At 38.1% G+C, this 20,203-nt stretch overlaps 1 protein-coding gene across 1 annotated transcript in view; it reads right to left on the bottom strand.

Annotated features, from left to right (window-relative positions):
* The window catches only part of CLVS1 (clavesin 1), a 55,093-nt gene extending 37,545 nt beyond the window's left edge, over positions 1 to 17,548 (bottom strand). Inside the window, exons 1-2 of the mRNA XM_070749173.1 lie at positions 17,160 to 17,548; positions 2,778 to 2,952 (exon numbers count right to left, since the gene is read on the bottom strand). Coding sequence (XP_070605274.1) covers positions 2,778 to 2,952; positions 17,160 to 17,548 — 564 coding nt within the window. The remainder of the gene's footprint in view (positions 1 to 2,777; positions 2,953 to 17,159) is intronic.
* Between the last annotated feature and the right edge of the window lie 2,655 nt (positions 17,549 to 20,203).

Below are 20,203 nucleotides of genomic sequence, written 5' to 3'. Positions count from 1 at the left end.
ACTTGGTCAGACACTTTAATAACCTTAATACATAAGGCTGATACCAAGAAAGAAAAAATTGAAAATTACAGACCTATCTCATTGTTGAACGTCGATTACAAAATTTTTATATAAATATTTGCCAATAGACTTAAAAGTATTATAAATAATATGATACATAGTGATCAAAATGGATTTTTACCAGGAAGACAAATTAAAAATAATTTAAGAATAATAGTTAATACTTTGGAATATTATGAGTAGCATCCTGAAAAGCAAATGGCACTTATATTTCTGGATGCCCAAAAAGCATTTGACAACGTGGATTGGAATTTTATGAAAATACAATTAAATAAGATGGCAGTAGGAACAAATTTTTTTAATATAATAGATGCTATATATTCTGAACAAACTGCTAAAATTATAATAAATAGTGAACAGACAGAAAAAGTAGTTATACAAAGAGGAGTAAGACAAGGTTGTCCAATATCACCATTGTTATTTATTTTAACTTTAGAAACATTGTTGATAAAAATAAGAGCAGATAAGGAAATAAAAGGATTGAAAATTAGAAAAGAAACCTATAAAACACAAGCATTTGCCGACGACGTAGTATTTGTTTTGGATGACCCAATAGAATCTATTTTAAATTTAATAAATGGGATTGAAGAATATGGGAAAGTTGCAGGATTGAAAATAAACAAGGAAAAGACACAGATATTAACAAAAAATATGACTGAAACACAGAGAAAATATTTAGGAGACCTATCTAACATGAAGGTCACGAAAAAAGTGAAATATCTAGGGATATGGATGACTTCTAAAGCCGTATCTTTAAAAAATGACAATTATCTAAAATTATTAAGTCAGATCAAAAAAGATTTAGAAATATGGAGTAATCTACAATTATCACTTGTAGGAAGAATCTTTCGTAACGAAAGAGGAGGCCTAGGTCTCCCAAATTGGAAATTATATTATCACGCCACGGCCCTGACATGGATAAAAGAATGGCTGACATTAGAAAATCAAAGATTGCTCAATCTAGAAGGTCACGACTTGATGGTCGGATGGCACGCATTTGTATGGTATGATAAATTAAAAACTCACTCATATTTTAAAAATAATGTTATTAGAAAAGCATTGATAGAAGTGTGGAATGAAATAAAGAAAAATCACTTTTTAGTAATGCCAGAATGGGTTTCACTCTTTGAAGCCATTGTACACCCGAATCTTAAAGGAAAAGGTAAGATTTGGAAATATAGTGACTTGTTAGATAATCAATTAAAACTAAGAACAAAACAAGAGTTATACGAGTTAGGTATAGATTTAGATTGGTGGCATTATATGCAGATTAGTTCCAGATACCAAATAGACATAAAGACTTATATTTTTAAAAAAGAAAATAATGTACTGGGCAAATTATTATTCCAAAATCAAACAAAGACAATTGGAAATGTTTATAAATATTTGTTAAACCATAGAATGATAGGTTGGATATTGAAAGATAATATGATCAGTTGGTGCAAAAATTTTGGTAAAGAGATCAATTTAGATACTTGAGAAAAGGTATGGATGTATAATTGGAAAATAACAAAATCAATTTCTTTTAAAGAAAACCAAATTAAGATGTTTTATAGATGGCACCTTCCACCATATAGAATTTCTAAAATGTTTCCATCCGTATAGCCTATTTGTTGGAAATTCAAAAAAGAAGTTGGCACATATTATCATGCATGGTGGACCTGTTCTGAGACAAAAATATTTTGGAATAAAGTAGAGAATTGGATAAATGAAATAACAAAGGAGAAGATCAAAAAATCTCCTGAATATTTCCTATTGGGTATTTCAAATATAAAGTATAAAAAAGAAATTTACTATTTAATAATACATATATTGGCGGCGGCACGAATAGCATTTGCACAGAAATGGAAAGAAAAGACGATACCGAAAGATACGGAGGTATTCAAAAAAATTATAGAATGTGCAGAATTAGACATGATGAGTAAACATTTGAATAACCAAACTGAAACAGAATTTTACAAAATATGGGATAAAGTATATGATTGGTGGAATGTTAAAAATAGTACAAAAAATTAAATATATAAGAATAAATGACTATTTGAAAAATTATAAGATAGAATTAAATAGTTTATATGATAACTAACCTAGAAGTGTTTATTTTGTATGTAATTTGCAAGTGTGGCATTTCTGCTTAGATCTGGTAACAGTTAGAGTTTTTTATATTCTGTATTAGTTAGACTTCTACGATAAGCGGAGCAATGGTAGCTCCTTAAATGTTCAATGTTGTATGTCTTTGTCTGTCCTTTTTGAAAATAATAAAAAATATTTTGGAAAAAAAAAAAAAGAATAGGACCCAAAACAGACCCTTGTGGCACACCGCTTGTAACCTGTCTCTGCTCAGAATACTCGCCATTAATAATAACTCTCTGATGTCTATGCTTCAGCCAGCTTGAAATCCACTGAACTATCCAGGGATTAAGTCCAATCTTCACTAATTTATCTATCAGCTCTTTTTGTGGAACCCTCTCAAAGGCTTTGCTGAAGTCCAGATAGGCAATATCCACAGCACCACCTTCATCTAACACCTTTGTGACATAGTCAAAGAAATCAATGAGATTAGTCTGACATGATTTGCCTTCAGTAAAGCCATGCTGATTTGAGTCCAATAAGTTTTTTTTAATTGTTTCTGTACTTGACAACAGTAAAAAAGAAAAAAGAAAAGAAAGAAAGCCCAAGGTATTCTTTAAGGTATTTACACCTTCTTCTCTGCTACATACCTGCAACCCTTCAATAGCCAGTCTGAGGATGGAAGGAGTCAATTTGGAGGCTTGCTTGAAGGAAAAATTACTCCAGTCTATAATTAGAATGAAGCCATTTATCTGAAGCTCTTGATCTTCAATCAGAATTTCCAAGGACAAGAGAACAGCCCGTAAAATATCTACAAAAGAATTTCTAAGAATGGGAGAAAAGAGAAAAATTCATTACTGCTATCTTGAAATGATCCAAAAAGTATCAATCATTTTTCATGTTGGAAGCAAAACAAAAAACAAACACCAACAATACTTGCTTTTGTGACACTAGACAAATGCAGCTCATTTTCTACCAGTAGAAATTGTGACAAAGTGATGACTTTACTTCTTTGAACCTGTGCAATGTCATATTTGGAGTTAACTTGTCATTATTATGTATAATAGGCATTGTTAGAATGTCAAGATATAAAAACTAAAACAAAATATTTTGAGAGCCCTATTAACCACAGGGAGAATTGAGAGTCTTTTGAACCATAGAATTTTCCAAAGCAAAAAGAAAATGGTGTTTGGATATCAGAATAGAAGTCAGGAATAAGGAGAAAATATAGTAATCATAGGGCTTGGAAAATTTATTTTCTTCGCACCAGAACTAAGCATAGTACAATTTTAAAAATCCTTTTTCACTTTAATCTGCTGACATAAATAAACGTGGTTCCTTGTACTAGATTTTTTGTTCCTGATCTTTGGAATTGCTATCCTCAGAGTTATCTGTTCAATAAATTTTGGCACAAGATATTATTATAGTAAATAAAATAAAGCTTTTTAGAAACAGTCAGTGAACTGTAATGAGTGCAGTGAACAAAGCTATTTCCCAGCTATGTCTTCTGTCCTTTCACGTCATTCTTGCTAACACAGGAGGTTGACAATGAGGCTTTTAGATCTAAATGGACTAGAGATGGAATTCCATCAAAACAACATCTTACTCAACAATATTTCCCCCTCCGTATGATGAAAGTATATGAGTTAATATTTAATATTAAAGGTATATGAGTTAAAAATAGTTAATATTTTTCTAATTAGCAGTAGAACAAAAAATCACCTAAAAGTTGGAATGATTGAATTAAATTTTAAATTATCCCAAGGGACAGTAACAATTTCCTGATAAAACTTTCCTGGCTGTTGAATTTGAAATAACAGCAAACTGTTCAAATTATATCATGACTATTATGCATAAACCAAAAAAAGCCTCACTAAAATGGTTTTTAATGTAAAATGAAGCCAAAGAAAGTTTGACATACTAGCACAGGCACCATGTCGGAGATTCTAGCACTAGACTTTGACTGACAACTGGAGAGGGACGGCATACAAATCTAATAAATAATAATAATTATGATTGTGATTATGATTATGGTTATGGTTGTGGTTGTGGTTGTGGTTGTGGTTGTGGTTGTGATTGTGGTTGTGGTTCTGATTGTGATTGTGATTATTCATAAGCTTCAGCAGTAACTCTTAAGAAAGAAAGGGTTAATATTAGTAACGGATAAACATGAAAAGGTAATAAAAGTTTTGAATCAAAGTCACGTAAGAATAAATCCTACTACGTGGCATCCATAACATTGTTACATAGAAAGATAGAATGGCATTCTTACTGCAATTCTCCAGTTAATTTTTTAAAATCCATGCCTGCTTTTAATGAGAATCTACCTTTATTTTTTATAATTAATGTATTATTTACACCCATTAGAATGACTTAGAATGAGAACTCCTATGAAAAACAGAATAACACAGTTGGAAGGGACCTTGAAGGTCTAACCCTCCTCTGCTTAGGCAGGAAACCCTACACTACTTCAGACAAATGGTTATCCAACATCTTTTTAAAAACTTACATTGTTGGAGCTTTTACAGCTTCTGGAGGCAAGTTGTTCCACTGATTCATTATTCTGTCAGGAAAATTCTCCTTAGAACTAGATTGTTTCTCTCCTTGATTAGTTTCCACCCATTGCTTCTTGTTCTACCCTCAGGTGCTTTGGAAAACACCTTGACTCCCTCTTCTTTGTGGCAGCTCCTGAGATATTGGAAGACTGCTATCATGTCATCCCTTGTTGTTATTTTCATTAAACCAGACATACCTAGTTTCTGCAGCCGTTCTTCATATATTTTAGCCTTCAATCCCCTAATCATCTTTGTTGCTCTTCTCTGAACTCTTTCTACAATCTCCACTAAATTGAAATTCGGTTATTGCCAGCACACACTCCCTAATTCTTCCAAAACTCCAAATACCAAATTACTGGTAGCAGCAAACCAGACTAAATTAGACACGCAGGTACTGTTTTAATTCAAATTATTTTTTTCCTTAACCAACTCATGAGCATGTGATATCTGATTGGCTGCTTGCAGTACTTATGTTTTTCAATGTCAACCAATCAGCAGCCTCTTTTGCTATTTATCTGCCTTCCAAATGAATGCTCCTGATATATACTTTTATTGGCATCTGAATTCTGACTGTAGTAAACATAAAAGATTCATTTAACAATTCTTCCTAAATCACCATTAATGGAGATAGGACACGTAACTTTTCACGATGTTTTTTTCCCTTCATGGAACTAGGATGGACATGACTTGCACAAGACATATCCAGCCCATGGGACACCAGTTTGACATCCCTGATTTAAGATATAAAATTTTAGCACATTTTATTTAATATAAGTCAAAGATGAATAACGTTTTCAAGTCTGAAGTTACATTTTGGTCAAGGGAGGTAAGATAGGACAAATATGTAATTCAATTCAATTCAATTTTTTAGATTTGTATTCCACCCCTCTCCGAAGACTCAGGGCGGCTCACAACAATAATAAAAACAATATTCCAGCGAAAAAAATCTAATATTAAAAAGCACATAAAAACCCTATCATATTTAAAAAAGCAAACAACATATACATACCCAAACATAAATATAAAAAAGCCTGGGGGAAAGGTGTCTCAACTCCCCCATGCCTGGCGGTATAGATGGGTCTTGAGTAATTTACGAAAGACAAGGAGTGTGGGGGCAGTTCTAATTTCTGGGAGGAGTTGATTCCAGAGGGCCGGGGCTGCCACAGAGAAGGTTCTTCCCCTGGGGCCCGCCAAACAACATTGTTTGGTCAATGGGACCCGGAGAAGGCCAACTCTGTGGGACCTTATCGGTGGCTGGGATTCGTGCGGTAGCAGGCAGTTCCGGAGGTACTCTGGTCCAATGCCATGCAGGGCTTTAAAGGTCATAAACAACACTTTGAATTGTGACCGGAAACTGATAGGCAGCAAATGCCTATATAAATGTAGTTATCATTATTTCTCTTCATGTCTAATACATTGCTTGCTGCATCAAATGAAAACTTTGAATTTAGCTGTCACTTCTGAATGGACCTCTGGCCACATCTAAGATTTTTCCAACTGCAAATAGTCTCACCACACTTTAATGTATCAACACACTTCCTTTTAACAATCACTGTAATGCAATGACAAAGACTTTGAGAATAATAGGACAAGATCTTCCATAGTGCTATTTATGTTTTCTGTCATATCTTTCTTTTTAAATGAACATTATAAGGATGCTTCAAATATTATTTCAGAGCCTCTTTCTATATTTTACTCAGATCTACAATCTTATCTTATCATATGCTGCAACATCCTACTGGTCAATGACTACTTCAGCTTCAACCGCAACAACACAAGAGCACGCAACAGATTCAAACTTAATACAAACCGCTCCAAACTTGACTGTAAAAAAATATGATTTCAACAATCGAGTTATCGAAGCGTGGAACTCATTGCCGGACTCAATTGTGTCAACCCCTAACCCCCAACATTTCTCCCTTAGATTCTCCACGATTGACCTCTCCAGGTTCCTAAGAGGCCAGTAAGGGCGTACACAAGTGCACTAGTGTGCCTTTCGTCCCCTGTCCAATTGTCTTTCCTTTCTCTCACTTATCATATATATTTTCTTTCTTTCATATATCCTCTCCTCTAAGTTCACTTTACCCTTATATATATTACTACATGTCTATTTTTCTTCCTATATATTTGTGTATTGGACAAATGAATAAATAAATAAAATAAATAAATAAATATAAGAAACTGTATAGTTCCAAATAACTAATGGAAACTGTATAGTTCCAAATAACTAATGGATTTAGATACTAAAGGTTGTATTTTCACAACAATTATAATCATGAGACAGGAATTTGCCTTTTCTCGTTGACAGGGTTGATTCTTTTTTAATAGAACTTGTTTTGTGGTAAACAAGTATTTAAATTGAAGAACATCCCCAAATTTATTCCCATACCTGAAGTCAAAACTCCTTTCTTTTTCTCTCTGTAAAAACCAATATCATGCATGAATGGCTATTGCAAATTACTGTATATTAGAACTATGGCTGGCATGAATTGACACTACAAGTCATTACATGTAATGATGGTACCACATGCTGGAAGATTCTTGATTTTGTGCCAACTGATCTTTGCAAAGTTCTTATGACTTTCCCTAGGTTGGCTGGTTACAGCATGCCTCCTCCTGGTTTGGTTTTAAGAATATTGTGTTCATTGTTAAAACTACGTTGAAGTTTAGGATGCATAAAAGAGGCAGCATAATTTGATGAGATTAAATCTGTACAGTTTTTAAAAAATTCAACTCAGTAAAAACAGAAGCATATAGGTCAAAGATGCAAAAAGAACAATTTATACTATTAAATGTTATAGAAATATTTTCATTGTACCACTTGGAATACAAAAGAAAATCTATGGAAAAATACTGTCATATAGTGATTAACAGTAAATGGTCTTCCTGGAACCAATTCATTGAGATGATGGAGAAGATTGTAATCAGATTATACTCAAATAAAAGCAATCATTCACTGGAATTCATAGCAGGATTTCTTACTCAGTTCTTAAATAACTCAAATCTGGAAATATGGTAAATAATGAACTCTTCACTACGTTTAAATCCCAAAAGAAGCCTAGGAAAGAAAAATTGTAAAAAAAATAATAATCTAACAGGTATTTAACTAGTCATTCTGTGCCAGACAAACAGAATATCAGTTGTGCTATTTCACCTCAGTTAAGAAAGGGAGAAAAATACTGTAGTACCTATCACAGAGATCTTCAAACTTGGCAACTTTAAGACTTGTTCACTTCAACTCCCAGATAGCTGGCTGGAGAATTCTAGGAATTAAAGTCCACAAGTCTTAAAAGCTTGGCGAGCCCTAATTTATCAGAACAAACAAGTTAAGACTGAAAGTAGGGCATTGTTGTTTCCAAACTGCCTGTTTGGGCTGTATATGTGTGCAAGTTGATTTTTTAAAACTTTGTACTGTATATATACATTTAGTTTCACAAGTGTGTGTGTGTGTGTGTAGGAGTGATATCTTTCCTTTGTACTTGTGTTTGTTTAAAGATGCTATCTATTCATTGCATATTGTATTTATAACCTATTTTTTCTTTAGGAGGTCAAGGCTTATTTCTTTCATTTTATCTTTACAAAAAATATCTTTAATTAAGACAGAATGAAAGGAGTGTACAACAGTCTAGCCTGTAAAATTCAGAAAAATAACTTGAATTTAGAATTATCACTAAAATGATAACGGATATGAAAACCACACTGTAATAAAAGATGTTGTAAAGCTATGTAATATAAATGTGATTATATAAAAACTATTAAAGTGGAGTTTTACAGCTGTTAGAAGTATTTTTTTTAAATCAGGCAACACTAAAAATCTAATGAAATCCTTTGGAGAAATGACTGGAAATTAAATACAGTAAATATTTCACTTTTTAGAAACAACCAGAGGCTCAACATTATGTTATAGATTTTTAGAAGAAAACACTTCTTTGATGAAATAGTAAAATGACAAATTATAAGAATGTTTAGACCAGGGGTCAGCAACCTGCGGCTCTTTCATTCCTCTGCCGCAGTTCCGTCACTCAAAATATGCATCACAACCACCAATGTGTGATAAACCCAGCACACTAGGACTCCAAGCTAATCATCCACAATATAGTTTGCAGTAGTTTCAGGAGGAAATAGTCTTTGGAGATTATGGAGACTTGATGTGGTTAATTATACACATTGTTCAGTAATTGAACATGATTACTCTGCATCATTTAAAGCCTCTGCGTCATCTTCAAGAGATATAGAGTGCAGTAGAATAATTAATACATGATATTACTACCGGTAAGATACCCACACTAAAGTATAATAAATCAATTAAAGCTGAACAGAGATAACCTTAGTCACTGCAATCACTACAAAATATAATGACCGAACAAGATCCAGGAATATCTTACTTCATCACATTGCAGAATGTCTGTTTGTTTTAGCTTTCTAGATCCCTCTATCTGAAAAGCTACAAATAATGACAGGAATAATAATAATAATAATAATAATAATAATAATAATAATAATAATGATCATGATGATGATCATGATGATGATCATGATAATAATAATAATAATAATAATAATAACAACAACAACAACAACAACAACAATAATAATAATAATAATAAAAGCAACAACAATAGAGTTGGAAGGGACCTTGGAGGTTTTCCAGTCCAACCCCCTGCTTGGGCAGAAAATCCATCTACTTCAGATAGACGACATCCAACATCTGCTTAAAACTTTCCAGTGTTCACAACTTCTGGAGGCAAGCTGTTCCACTGATCAACCGTTCTGACTGTCAGGAAATTTCTCCTTAGTTCTAAGTTACTTCTCTACTTGTTCAATTTTCACCTATTGCTTCTTGTTCTACCCTCAGGTGCTTTGGAGAATAGGTTGACTCTTTCTTCTTTGTGGCACCTCTGATATACTGGAAGACTGCTATCATGTCTCCCCTGGTCCTTCTTTTCATTAAACTAGCCATGCCCCGTTCTTCTAGCCAGGCCCCTAATCATCTTTGTTGCTCTTCTCTGCACTTTTTCTAGAGTCTCAATATCCTTTTTGTATTGTAGTGACCAAAACTGAATGCATTAGAACTAATTGATCCTGTAGCCCTACAAAACTAAACATGAAACCACTTTTTATTTCTCCAGAAAGCATTTATTTATCGCAGAGATTATCTGTTAGGAAGTGATAGATATTTTTCATACATAGAAGATATAATGCACAAATGCACCCCCTTCTTAAAAATTTCTCAAAAGATACTTCTATTAATTTTATGATAACTTGATATTTTCAGATTTTTCAAAAGCACATGCCTGTACCACAAAGTAATTTGGAAAAAGTAAGAAATTTTTTGAATGTGGTTCCATTTAGCTTGAATCACTTGTCTATTATCTAACCCAGTGTTTCCCAGCCTTAGCAGCTTTAAAACATGGGGGCTTCTGATGTTGCTTATTGGGAAATTCTGGGAATGAAAGTCCACACATCTTAAAGTCGTCAAGTTTGAGAAACACTAATTGCAGGGATGTCAAACTAGTGGTCTATGGGCTGGAGGCATCATGCACAGGCAATGCCCTCCCCAGCACTGAGAATGAGAAAAGCACTGTGAAATGTCATGTGACAGCAGGGCTGGCTCTAGCCAGAACGCTAAATTGGGCTCGTGAGCGCTTGCAGGCCCAGCGCAATTTGCTTCTGCACCTGTGGAGATAGCAAAATCGTGCATGGAGTCGCAGGTGTGCCCGGCTTTCGGCATGCGTGGAAGCAAAACAACCTCACTGAAACATGGGCGCACCTGTGGCTCCGTGCGTGATTTTTCTATCTCCACAGGTGCAGAAGCAAAATCGCGCTGGCCCCGCAAGCACTCACGAGCCCAATTCTGGCTAGTAGCCCACCCCTGCGTGACAGCAACGTGACATAGCATCCTCAAAGAATAAATGATTTACTACTAATTTGTATTAGAAAGGATTGTGTGGGTAAGCCTTTGTTAATACTTGATCACAGAGCTATTTTTATACGGTTATAATTTCTGGAGTCTGCTAACATTTTTCTCATTTATGATGTGTCTGCTACTTTGCAAGAGGAAAAATAAATGTTTGCCACTGAAATTTCTGAAAGCTGTACAAATGGAAGTATTTTAATCCTGGCAGAAAAATATAGAAATGGAAATTATATTTTTTCACTATTTTCCACAGATCCTTGTTTCCTATTTTGAAGTGAGTCATCAAACAGGAGAAAAAAGCATTGATCTGGATTAACTAAATAGACTTTACCCATAATAAACATCTTCATCTCTTTCTTTTTACTTTCATAGTTAGCAGTATAATGTTTCAGAGAAGTAGTGAAAGTGATGTGCCGGTGTCTGGAGACTGTCAGGGTCTGGATGGGTGCCAACAGACTCAGAGTCAATCCAGACATGATGGAGTGGCTGTGGTACTGCCTCCCAAGAACACGTCCATCTGTCCATCCATTACCCTGGTGAGGGATTATTGACTCCCTCAGAGAGGGTTCCCATCATGGGCATCCTCCTTGATCCAAAGCTAACTTTAGAGCACCATCTTTCAGGTGTTGCGAGGGGAGTGTTTGCCCAGGTTTTCCTGGTGCACCAGTTGCGGCCCTATTTGGATAGGGAGGTTCAACTACTGCAAGAGTGAAGAGTGTTTGGAGACTTCCAATCATCCAAGACATGCCCATATCTCGTCATCACTCTCTGAACTGCATTGGCTGCCAATCTGTTTCTGGACACAATTCAAAGCGTTGGTTATGACCTATTAACCCCTACATAGCATAGGACCAGACTATCTCCGAGACTGCCTTCTACCGCACGAATGCCAGTGTCCGGTGAGGTCTCACAGAGTTGGTCTTGTTGAGTCTATGTAAATAATTGACTGAGGAAAAAGCTGTCTCCGGGCAGAAAATGTAAATAATACAAGGTCGCGTCTGATTGGATCAGACGCATGACAGTTCCTTTTGGCGCGAGCCACAAACAGTATAAATAGAGCTGTATTTTCCATTGACAGCCAGACGCGTTCCATGCTGAAGGTCACTTACAAAAAGAGCTAATAAAGGAACCGTCTACCGAGTACTTGTCTGGTCTCCCTTCATTTCACTGGTGACGAAGACCGAAGAAACCACGCGTGCAGAATGAACAATCTTCAGATCGGCCGGGCTCCTGACTATTTCGATCCCGAAAAGTCATCGTGGGACGCCTACATGGCCAAGTTCGAAATTTTCCTTGAAGCGGCAGGAATGGGAGACGCCGAAGCCGACAGGAAGCGGGCTATTTTCCTCAACTATTGCGGTCCAGAAATCTTCGACCTCGTTCAGACTCTAACCGACCCGCTCCCGGCAAAATCCGTTCCATGGGATGACCTACAAGCAAGACTCGCAAATCACTGCAAGCCCATGAAGCCAGCCGTTGTCTTCAGACACCAATTGTCTAGAATGACACAACGGGACTCCGAGTCGATCAATCAATTCGCTACGCGACTTCGAACGGTGCTGTCAAAGTGCAAGTTTGACAGCCCGGAAGCTCGCCTCACCGACGCTCTTATTTTTGGGATGAAAAATGCCACAGTCCGTAATAAGCTCCTCACCGAGGACAAGCCTACTCTCCAAGCTGTAATTAAATTAGCTCAAACCGCCGAGGTCGCCGACGCTGCCGCCAAAGAGCTAAAAGAGCACGACAAGAAAGAAACCATCTCCAAAATCGCCTCTTCTGATTTCCAAGCCGAGCCTTCAGATGACCTCAGCCCACCAGCCAGCGCCGACAACAACTGTCTCCTGCTGCCGACTGACCCATCCAGACAACCCAGATACCCTCGCCCCTCCACCCCCTGCTCCGGCTGTCGAGGGAACCATCCACGACAACGCTGCCCTTTCCGGGATGCCATCTGCCGCCGCTGCAACCAGCGCGGCCACATCGCCGAGGCCTGCAGAGCCCCCCTACCCGAAGAGTCCTTCTCCACTCCTCGGCCACAGAGATACACCAACCAGGCACAGCAACCGCGGGACAACAGATTTCCCAGAGGTTCCAACCGTAGAAACTACTCAACCGCTAACCGCGACTACTCAAGAGGTAATGCACAACTTTACGTTAATAGCGCAAATACAAAGCATGGGAGCAAAATTGTAATCTCGCTGCTCCTCAATGGCAAGCCATGCAATCTGGAACTGGACACGGGGTCAAAATATTCTATTATGCCTTGGGAAAAGTTTAAAATGTACATGCCTAACCTTCTTAAATCTAACTTAACGCAAACTGCATTAGTAATTAGATATTTTCAGGGAAACATCATACTTGTTTTAGGAGAAGTGAATGTACCTGTCCAATTTAAAAATGTTAAATGTTCACTTCCGATAGTTGTGGTTGCGGGGGCTAAACACTCTCTCCTTGGTTTAACTTGGATGTGCCCTTTGGGCATTGAAATTTCGGGAATTTGTACAGTTAACTCTGATAATGATATTCCAAACTTTGTGCAAGAAGTTCCAGAGGTATTTAGCCCCACCTTGGGTACTTATAAAGGGGCCCCTATCTCTTTTTCTATACACCCTAAGGTTCCCCCGGTCAGACTCAAACCTCGAAGGGTACCCTTACCGCTTCTACCCAAACTAGACCAACAACTAGATAAGCTCATAGCTCAGGGCATACTAGTCCCTGTTGAGCAAGGGCCATGGGAAACACCCATAGTCACGCCACTAAAACCAGATGGCTCCTTAAGGGTCTGTGCGGACTATAAATCAACGCTAAACAAAGCCCTCCAACATCACCCATATCCAATTCCGGTGGTCCAGCAACTCCTTCATTCCCTAGGGGAGGGGAGGGTTTTTGCAAAAATCGACCTCGCACAAGCATACCAACAACTTCCGGTCTATAAGCCAACATCTCTGGCGCAAACCATTGTGACCCACAGGGGTGCCTTTAAATGCACCAGATTACAATTTGGAGTAAGCATAGCCCCCGGCATTTTTCAAAGCTTAATGGAGCGTTTATTGGCAGGAATTGAGGGAACTATCCCCTACTTTGATGATATACTTATTTCAGGACAAACCCAGTCACAACTAAATCAAAGAATCCGGGAAGTATTGCATAGGCTACAATCTAAGGGATTAAGGGTCAAATCAGATAAATGCGTATGGGGGACTAAAAGTGTGAAATTCCTAGGATATAGGATAGATGGTAACGGCATTCACCCCACTACAGACAAATTAAAAGCTATAACAGAAGCACCCGAACCAAGCAATAAGACGAAATTACAAGCATTTTTAGGCCTTCTTAATTTTTACTCTATCTTTTTGAAACAGAAGGCAACGGCAGCAGAACCCCTACACCGGCTGCTTCAGAAGGGAATTCCCTGGACCTGGGGCATACCTGAGCGCGAAGCCTTTTGTCAAATTAAACAATTTTTGACCTCCAAAAGCGTGGTGGTTCAATATAGTTCGGTATTGCCCATAAGGCTTACGTGCGACGCTTCAGCTTATGGGGTGGGTGGGGTATTGGCTCATGTAATGCCTAACAATACAGAAGCCCCAATCGCTTTTTTCTCTAGGACAATGACCACTTCTGAAAGGAACTACTGTATAGCCAACTGGACAAAGAGGCTTTAGCCTTAGTAGCTAGTGTAAAAAAATTCCATAACTATCTTTTTGGGAGGAGGTTTGAATTAATCACTGATCACAAGCCTCTATTAGGTCTTCTGGCTTCTAACAAGCCAACACCTCCTTTCATGTCCCCCAGACTAATTAGGTGGGCATTATTCCTCTCGGGTTACCAATATGAACTAATCCACAAGGGGGGGAAATCAATAAACCATGCAGACGGCCTAAATAGGTGCCCCATGGCAGAATTAGTTGAAGACCCAGCCCCATCAGAAGATGTATTGATTTTAGATTTTGAAGAAAACCCTCTGACTACAGCCAAAGAGGTGGCTGAGCACACCAAAAAAGACCAAATTCTGCAAAGGGTCATTAATTGTATACAGAAGGGATGGCATGGAGACCCTGAGGAAGCAAGGTTAACAGATTTTAAGACCAAGAGGTTAGAGTTGTCATACATGAAGGGTTGTGTATTATGCAGTGATAGGGTGGTCATCCCTGATAGCCTAAAACAAAAGGTGCTCATTATGTTGCATGTGGGCCATCCTGGTATTGTCAGGATGAAAGGTTTGGCCAGGCGACACGTGTGGTGGCCAGGCCTGGATACCGACATTGAACAGTGGGTAGCCAAATGTGACCCATGCCAGGAGTCACGACCTAATCCCCCTAAAACTACTCCAGTAGAATGGGAGAAACCCACTGGGTCATGGTCAAGGATACACATCGACTTCGCAGGCCCAATTGGGTCTCAGTACTTCCTAATTGTGGTAGACGCTTTCTCTAGATGGGTTGAAATAATAGCAATGCATAATATAACCACATGTGCCACTATAAAAGCCTTGTACCATTTGTTTGCAACTCATGGATGTCCAGATATACTGGTCTCTGATAATGGGCCACAATTGACAGCCAGACAATTTGAAATGTTTCTGAGCAATTTGGGGGTCAGACACGCACTCATATCCCCTTACTCACCATGGGCTAATGGTCTGGCAGAACGATATGTTTGGGTAGCAAAGGAAGCATTGCGCAGGGCAGGCCCAGGGGAAATACAACAAAATTTGGATCAATTTTTGTTAATGCAACACATTACACCCAATTCCATTACACATAGGAGTCCTGCAGAAATTTTAATGGGTAGGAAACTAAGGTCCCCCCTGGACAGGTTGCACCCTCGGTATTGTACTACTAATTGTTATGATTTTATATCTGTACCACCAGAAAGGAATTTGTACCTAGGTCAAAATGTATTTGCTAAAAATTTTGATGGGGGGTTGAATTGGATCAAGGGAAAAATAATACAACAAACTGCTCCAAAAACGTATTTTGTACAGCTTGAGGATGGTATATGGAAACGGCACATTGATCATTTGCGAGGGCGCATTGAATCACACCATGAGCAAACCGCTAACGTAAACTCTTCCCCCCAAACAGACTTTTGTATACAGCCTGATTTGTTGGATTTACAAATGGACTCACCAAGACAGGAAAGGTCCTCCGGCGACACCGAGCCGTCTTCATCTTCAGAGGTCGGTATGGTGCCTGCCTACTTGACTCGGCAGGCCGGAGCCCAAACTCGGGCCCAGCCGCACTCAGGAGGCAACAGTGAACCGACCTCCACCGTTGAAATCCCGGACTCGAATGATCTGCGCAGGTCAGAGCGAGCCTCGCGCAGACCAAGCAGATTGGAGGATTACATCACATGGCTCACTGATTGACATTGCTACAAACTAAGGAGGGAGGGGTGTTGAGTCTATGTAAATAATTGACTGAGGAAAAAGCTGTCTCCGGGCAGAAAATGTAAATAATACAAGGTCGCGTCTGATTGGATCAGACGCATGACAGTTCCTTTTGGCGCGAGCCACAAACAGTATAAATAGAGCTGTATTTTCCACTGACAGCCAGACACGTTCCATGCTGAAGGTCACTTACAAAAAGAGCTAATAAAGGAACCGTCTACCGAGTACTTGTCTGGTCTCCCTTCATTTCAGGTCTCCTTAGGGTCCCATCGACCAAGCAATGCTGGCTGGTGGGACCTAGGGGAAGAGCCTTCTTTGTGGGAGCCCTGGCCCTCTGGAATCATCTCCCCTTGGAGATTTGCACTATTCCCATCCTCCTTGCCTTCTGAAAGAGTTTAAAAACTCATCTTTGCCGCCAGGCCTGGGTTTTTTAGATTTTCCCTCCTGACCAATGAATGATTTTAGTATGATTGTCAAATGAATGGTAATGATAGCTTTTTTTAAATTAGAATTTTAAAGATTGTTTTAAATGTATTATTCAGGTAACCACATTGTTAAACACCTATTGACATTCAGAAAGTTTAAAAATATTGTCTTCCTTCCTTCCTTCCTTCCTTCCTTCCTTCTTTCGTTTTCAAATAACATTAATGGTTTGCTCTTTCTATCCCAGTCACTATGCAATTTCAAATGGTTACATATTTGACATCTTGGGTTAATAAAATAGAAGTTATTGGACCTATTATTATGGAAATATTGGGTTATTCAAACTTCTTTAAGTCATATAGAATCACCAGTATTGTAGTCAATTGTAGTCAGCTGTATTATGACATTATAAATTATATATCAGTGTAAATATGATTACAAAAGAATTGTTTTTGAAAATATGTCTTCCCAATTCCAATAAAACAGTACTTTAATTTAATAGGCAATATTTCCTATAAACATTGTTGAAATCTGAATTATGTATGTGAAATAGTATATATATATCTCATGCAAGGTTTAAGCAATGTCTTCATTTATCATTTTAAATATTAGGTCAGTCAAATAACTAGTAAAACTATGTAACATTTGAATACAAAATATTTGGATTGTCAATTATATAATAAATCATTTGCTAATGAATGTTGTATTTAAAAAAAAAAAAGATAAGGATGCTATCTACATTTACCTACTCTGATCCCAACTGGCTGCGAAGAGCAAAAGTATCTTTCTGCCATAGTGATCACGGTTTTCTAGCACTCCTGGGAATCCATCAATCAGAGCTCGTTTGATCCCTGGATCATCAGCCTTGAAATTTTTAAACATATCCAGATTCAGCTGCCTGTATTGGAAATACTGAGCCAACAATCTGAAGGCATCTGTTTGATTAAACTTTCTGGCTCGGAGAAATCTCAGGATGAAGGCATCATCTGTACGCAAAAATCCAATGTCAGGTCTTGTGATGATCATGTCCCTTACTTGCTGAATATCCTGGTGCAAAACATCTGGGTTTTCATTAAGTTCCAAACGGGCTTTCTCTATGATTTCTGGACTGAGTCCAGTATGTAAATGGGTCATGTCTTCAAAAGTTGCTTTTCCAAATCCTTAGCTTTAGAAATAGGGTCAAAATATGCAATGGCCCCATTCAACTAAGAGTATGTGGCGATCCATTCAAGTGCATTTATCTTTTGCATTATATTGAGTGGGGGAGGGGAAATTCACAGGTAATTCCATTCATATCCCAAGATATCCATCCAAGGTACAACTTTGCATTCTCTGTAAAACAAATATATACATCAAAATCACTCATTATATGTGAATAAACAAATTAAACAGGCACATTTCAAAATGTTCTATCTCCCTTTTTATTGCCAGTATAGACCTGATTAAATTTGAAATATTTTGAATGGAATAATACATGCTGTGCCTCACGTACATCATGATGAAAATATAATTGCACTGAGCCATCAGCACTGTAGATATTACATTGATTTAATGTTTAGTATTATGCTATTGCTCCTTATTTAATAAAAATAAAGTTAAAAATGAAAGACTGGGAGTGTAATATATGTATTCTGAGAAATAATAACACCTTTTTGTAAATAAAACCTGCTTTATTTACAAAATGGTAAATAAAGCTTGCTAAATGGAACTTCGTTCTCATTGGGATCATAATTTCCAAAGAATTATTCTCAGAACAGTTTTCAATATTAAAATAGTTCTTACTAATCCCCAACAAGAGATTGTTCTTTCAAACCTGTGAAAAGGAATTTATGCAAAACATAGATACACATGCATTTTGCATATATCCCCTGTGCAGTGTACAAACCAGTCTTCTTCTAGTAGGAATAATTTTTAACAGCCACATCCACAAATCAAATTTGAGTTCAGGAACCTACCCTCCATTCCTTCTTTTCTTACCCATAGACTAACGTGGATGAATCGCATTCCTTCATCATTCCTTATCTGAACACATATGTACAAAACTATTCTAGAGAATCACACAAGCATGGCATTGCAATCTACATAATTGTTTCTGGTGAAACTCTGAAGCAAGATTAGGAAACATGCAAATTACCTAATCATTAACACCTTGAGGTGATTCGGTCAGTTCCTTCTGGAGAGATGTGTGAACTGCAACATGTATAGGACTCTAATAATTTGCTTATATGCATATTGATGACAAATCCACATATTTACGGTAGAATGAAAGAGGATAAAGGGAGGAGAGGAGAGACTATAGTGAAAGTGGAATGATTACTAGATGAGAAATAATTCCATTTTCATTCTAGTTTTTCTCATTTCTTTACTTTTCTTTCAGGTCCATTTTTCTCCTAGATTTATTTTTGAATTACCAGTAAATTCTCTACCCCAAATTCAGAACTTCATCATAAGCAATTAAATCAATTGAATTTTTAAAACCATTCCCTTACACATGAAGAATTTATGCTGCACTATGCATTTATCCAAAACAATTGGAATGTCTGAACAGATGATCATCAATCCAATCGCCGTTGACTGTTGAATATGTAAATGGCACAGTCACAGTCTTGAACTCTTTCTCACTCTCTCATCCATTCATCTCACTTCACAGAATGCCCGGCTGGTGACTGACTCCTCGGCCCGGATTTGCTGCAGGGCCAGGGAGACACGGCCCTCAGCACAGCTGCCATCTTGGAAAGCCAGGATCTTGCGGGATTTCGCGAGATCCCGGCCATTTTGGGTAACATCGGCTATTGCCGATGACGTTGTCGGGGGTGGAGCCTGCCAGCCCTATAAAAGGGGCTGCGCAGGCTTTGGGCCTCCTTTTCTCCCTGACGACGAGCAGCGAACACCCACCCGCCCTCCCTATCTTTCAGTGTGCCACTGTGAGTTGCCCTTAGGGGGGCCGAATAGGAATTTTTGGTGGTCTCGGTATTTTCTGCGACTGTTTTTTCGCCTATTCCACACTGTGGTGACAGATAGGCGGTTAGGGGGTGCTTCGTCCCTGTTTAGGCTAATTGGCTTACCTTTGGTCATTTGGGTAGGCAGGTTAGGGGCGGAAAACTGGGTGGTGTTTAGCAACTGCGTGTTCTCCGTTGGGCATCTTTGGGGATGATTGACAGGTCTCTCCAAAGGTCATGGTGCCTTTAGCTCGATCTGACCATTTGGGGGGAACCCGTCTTTGGGTCCTGCCCATTTCTATACCCTTATAGGGGTTTAGATGGCGAGAACTCCCACATATAGGTGCATGGCAGAGATCCAGGTGAGGGCGGGGCCCTTCACCTTGATCAGCATGGAGCTACGCCCATAAGTTGCCCTGGAAGTTTTTCTGATGTCATTTTCCACCTCGGAAGTAATTGTTTGACCCTGCGGGTCCTTGTTAGGGTTTAGTTAAATTTATGCTAATTTAATGAATAAATTATGCAAATTTAATTAATAAATATGACCCATTTTAAATCCAGCTCTTTGTGTCCGTGTCGTTACTCCGCCTCTGCTGCAAAGAAATTGGGTTTTTTTTCTGAAGTATGATGCAACATCTGATTGTAGGTAGAATTTTAGAGTGATGCTAGTCAGGCAAAGGATCATCTGCCTGCAGAAATTGAACTAACATGGGTGCTTCCAGGAAAACAACAATTAAGGGCAAGAATCAGTGAGACTGCATCAAAAATGACTTCCTTTTCTACAGTTCCTTCTTGAAGAAGCCAAATGAGTTTCCCCTGATAAACAGAAAGGTGAGTCCAGATCCAGAGA

This window comes from Erythrolamprus reginae, chromosome 3, assembly GCF_031021105.1.
Source record: "Erythrolamprus reginae isolate rEryReg1 chromosome 3, rEryReg1.hap1, whole genome shotgun sequence".
In the NCBI taxonomy this organism is placed as follows: Eukaryota; Metazoa; Chordata; class Lepidosauria; order Squamata; family Dipsadidae; genus Erythrolamprus; species Erythrolamprus reginae.
This window is presented reverse-complemented; position numbering and strand designations above follow the sequence as displayed.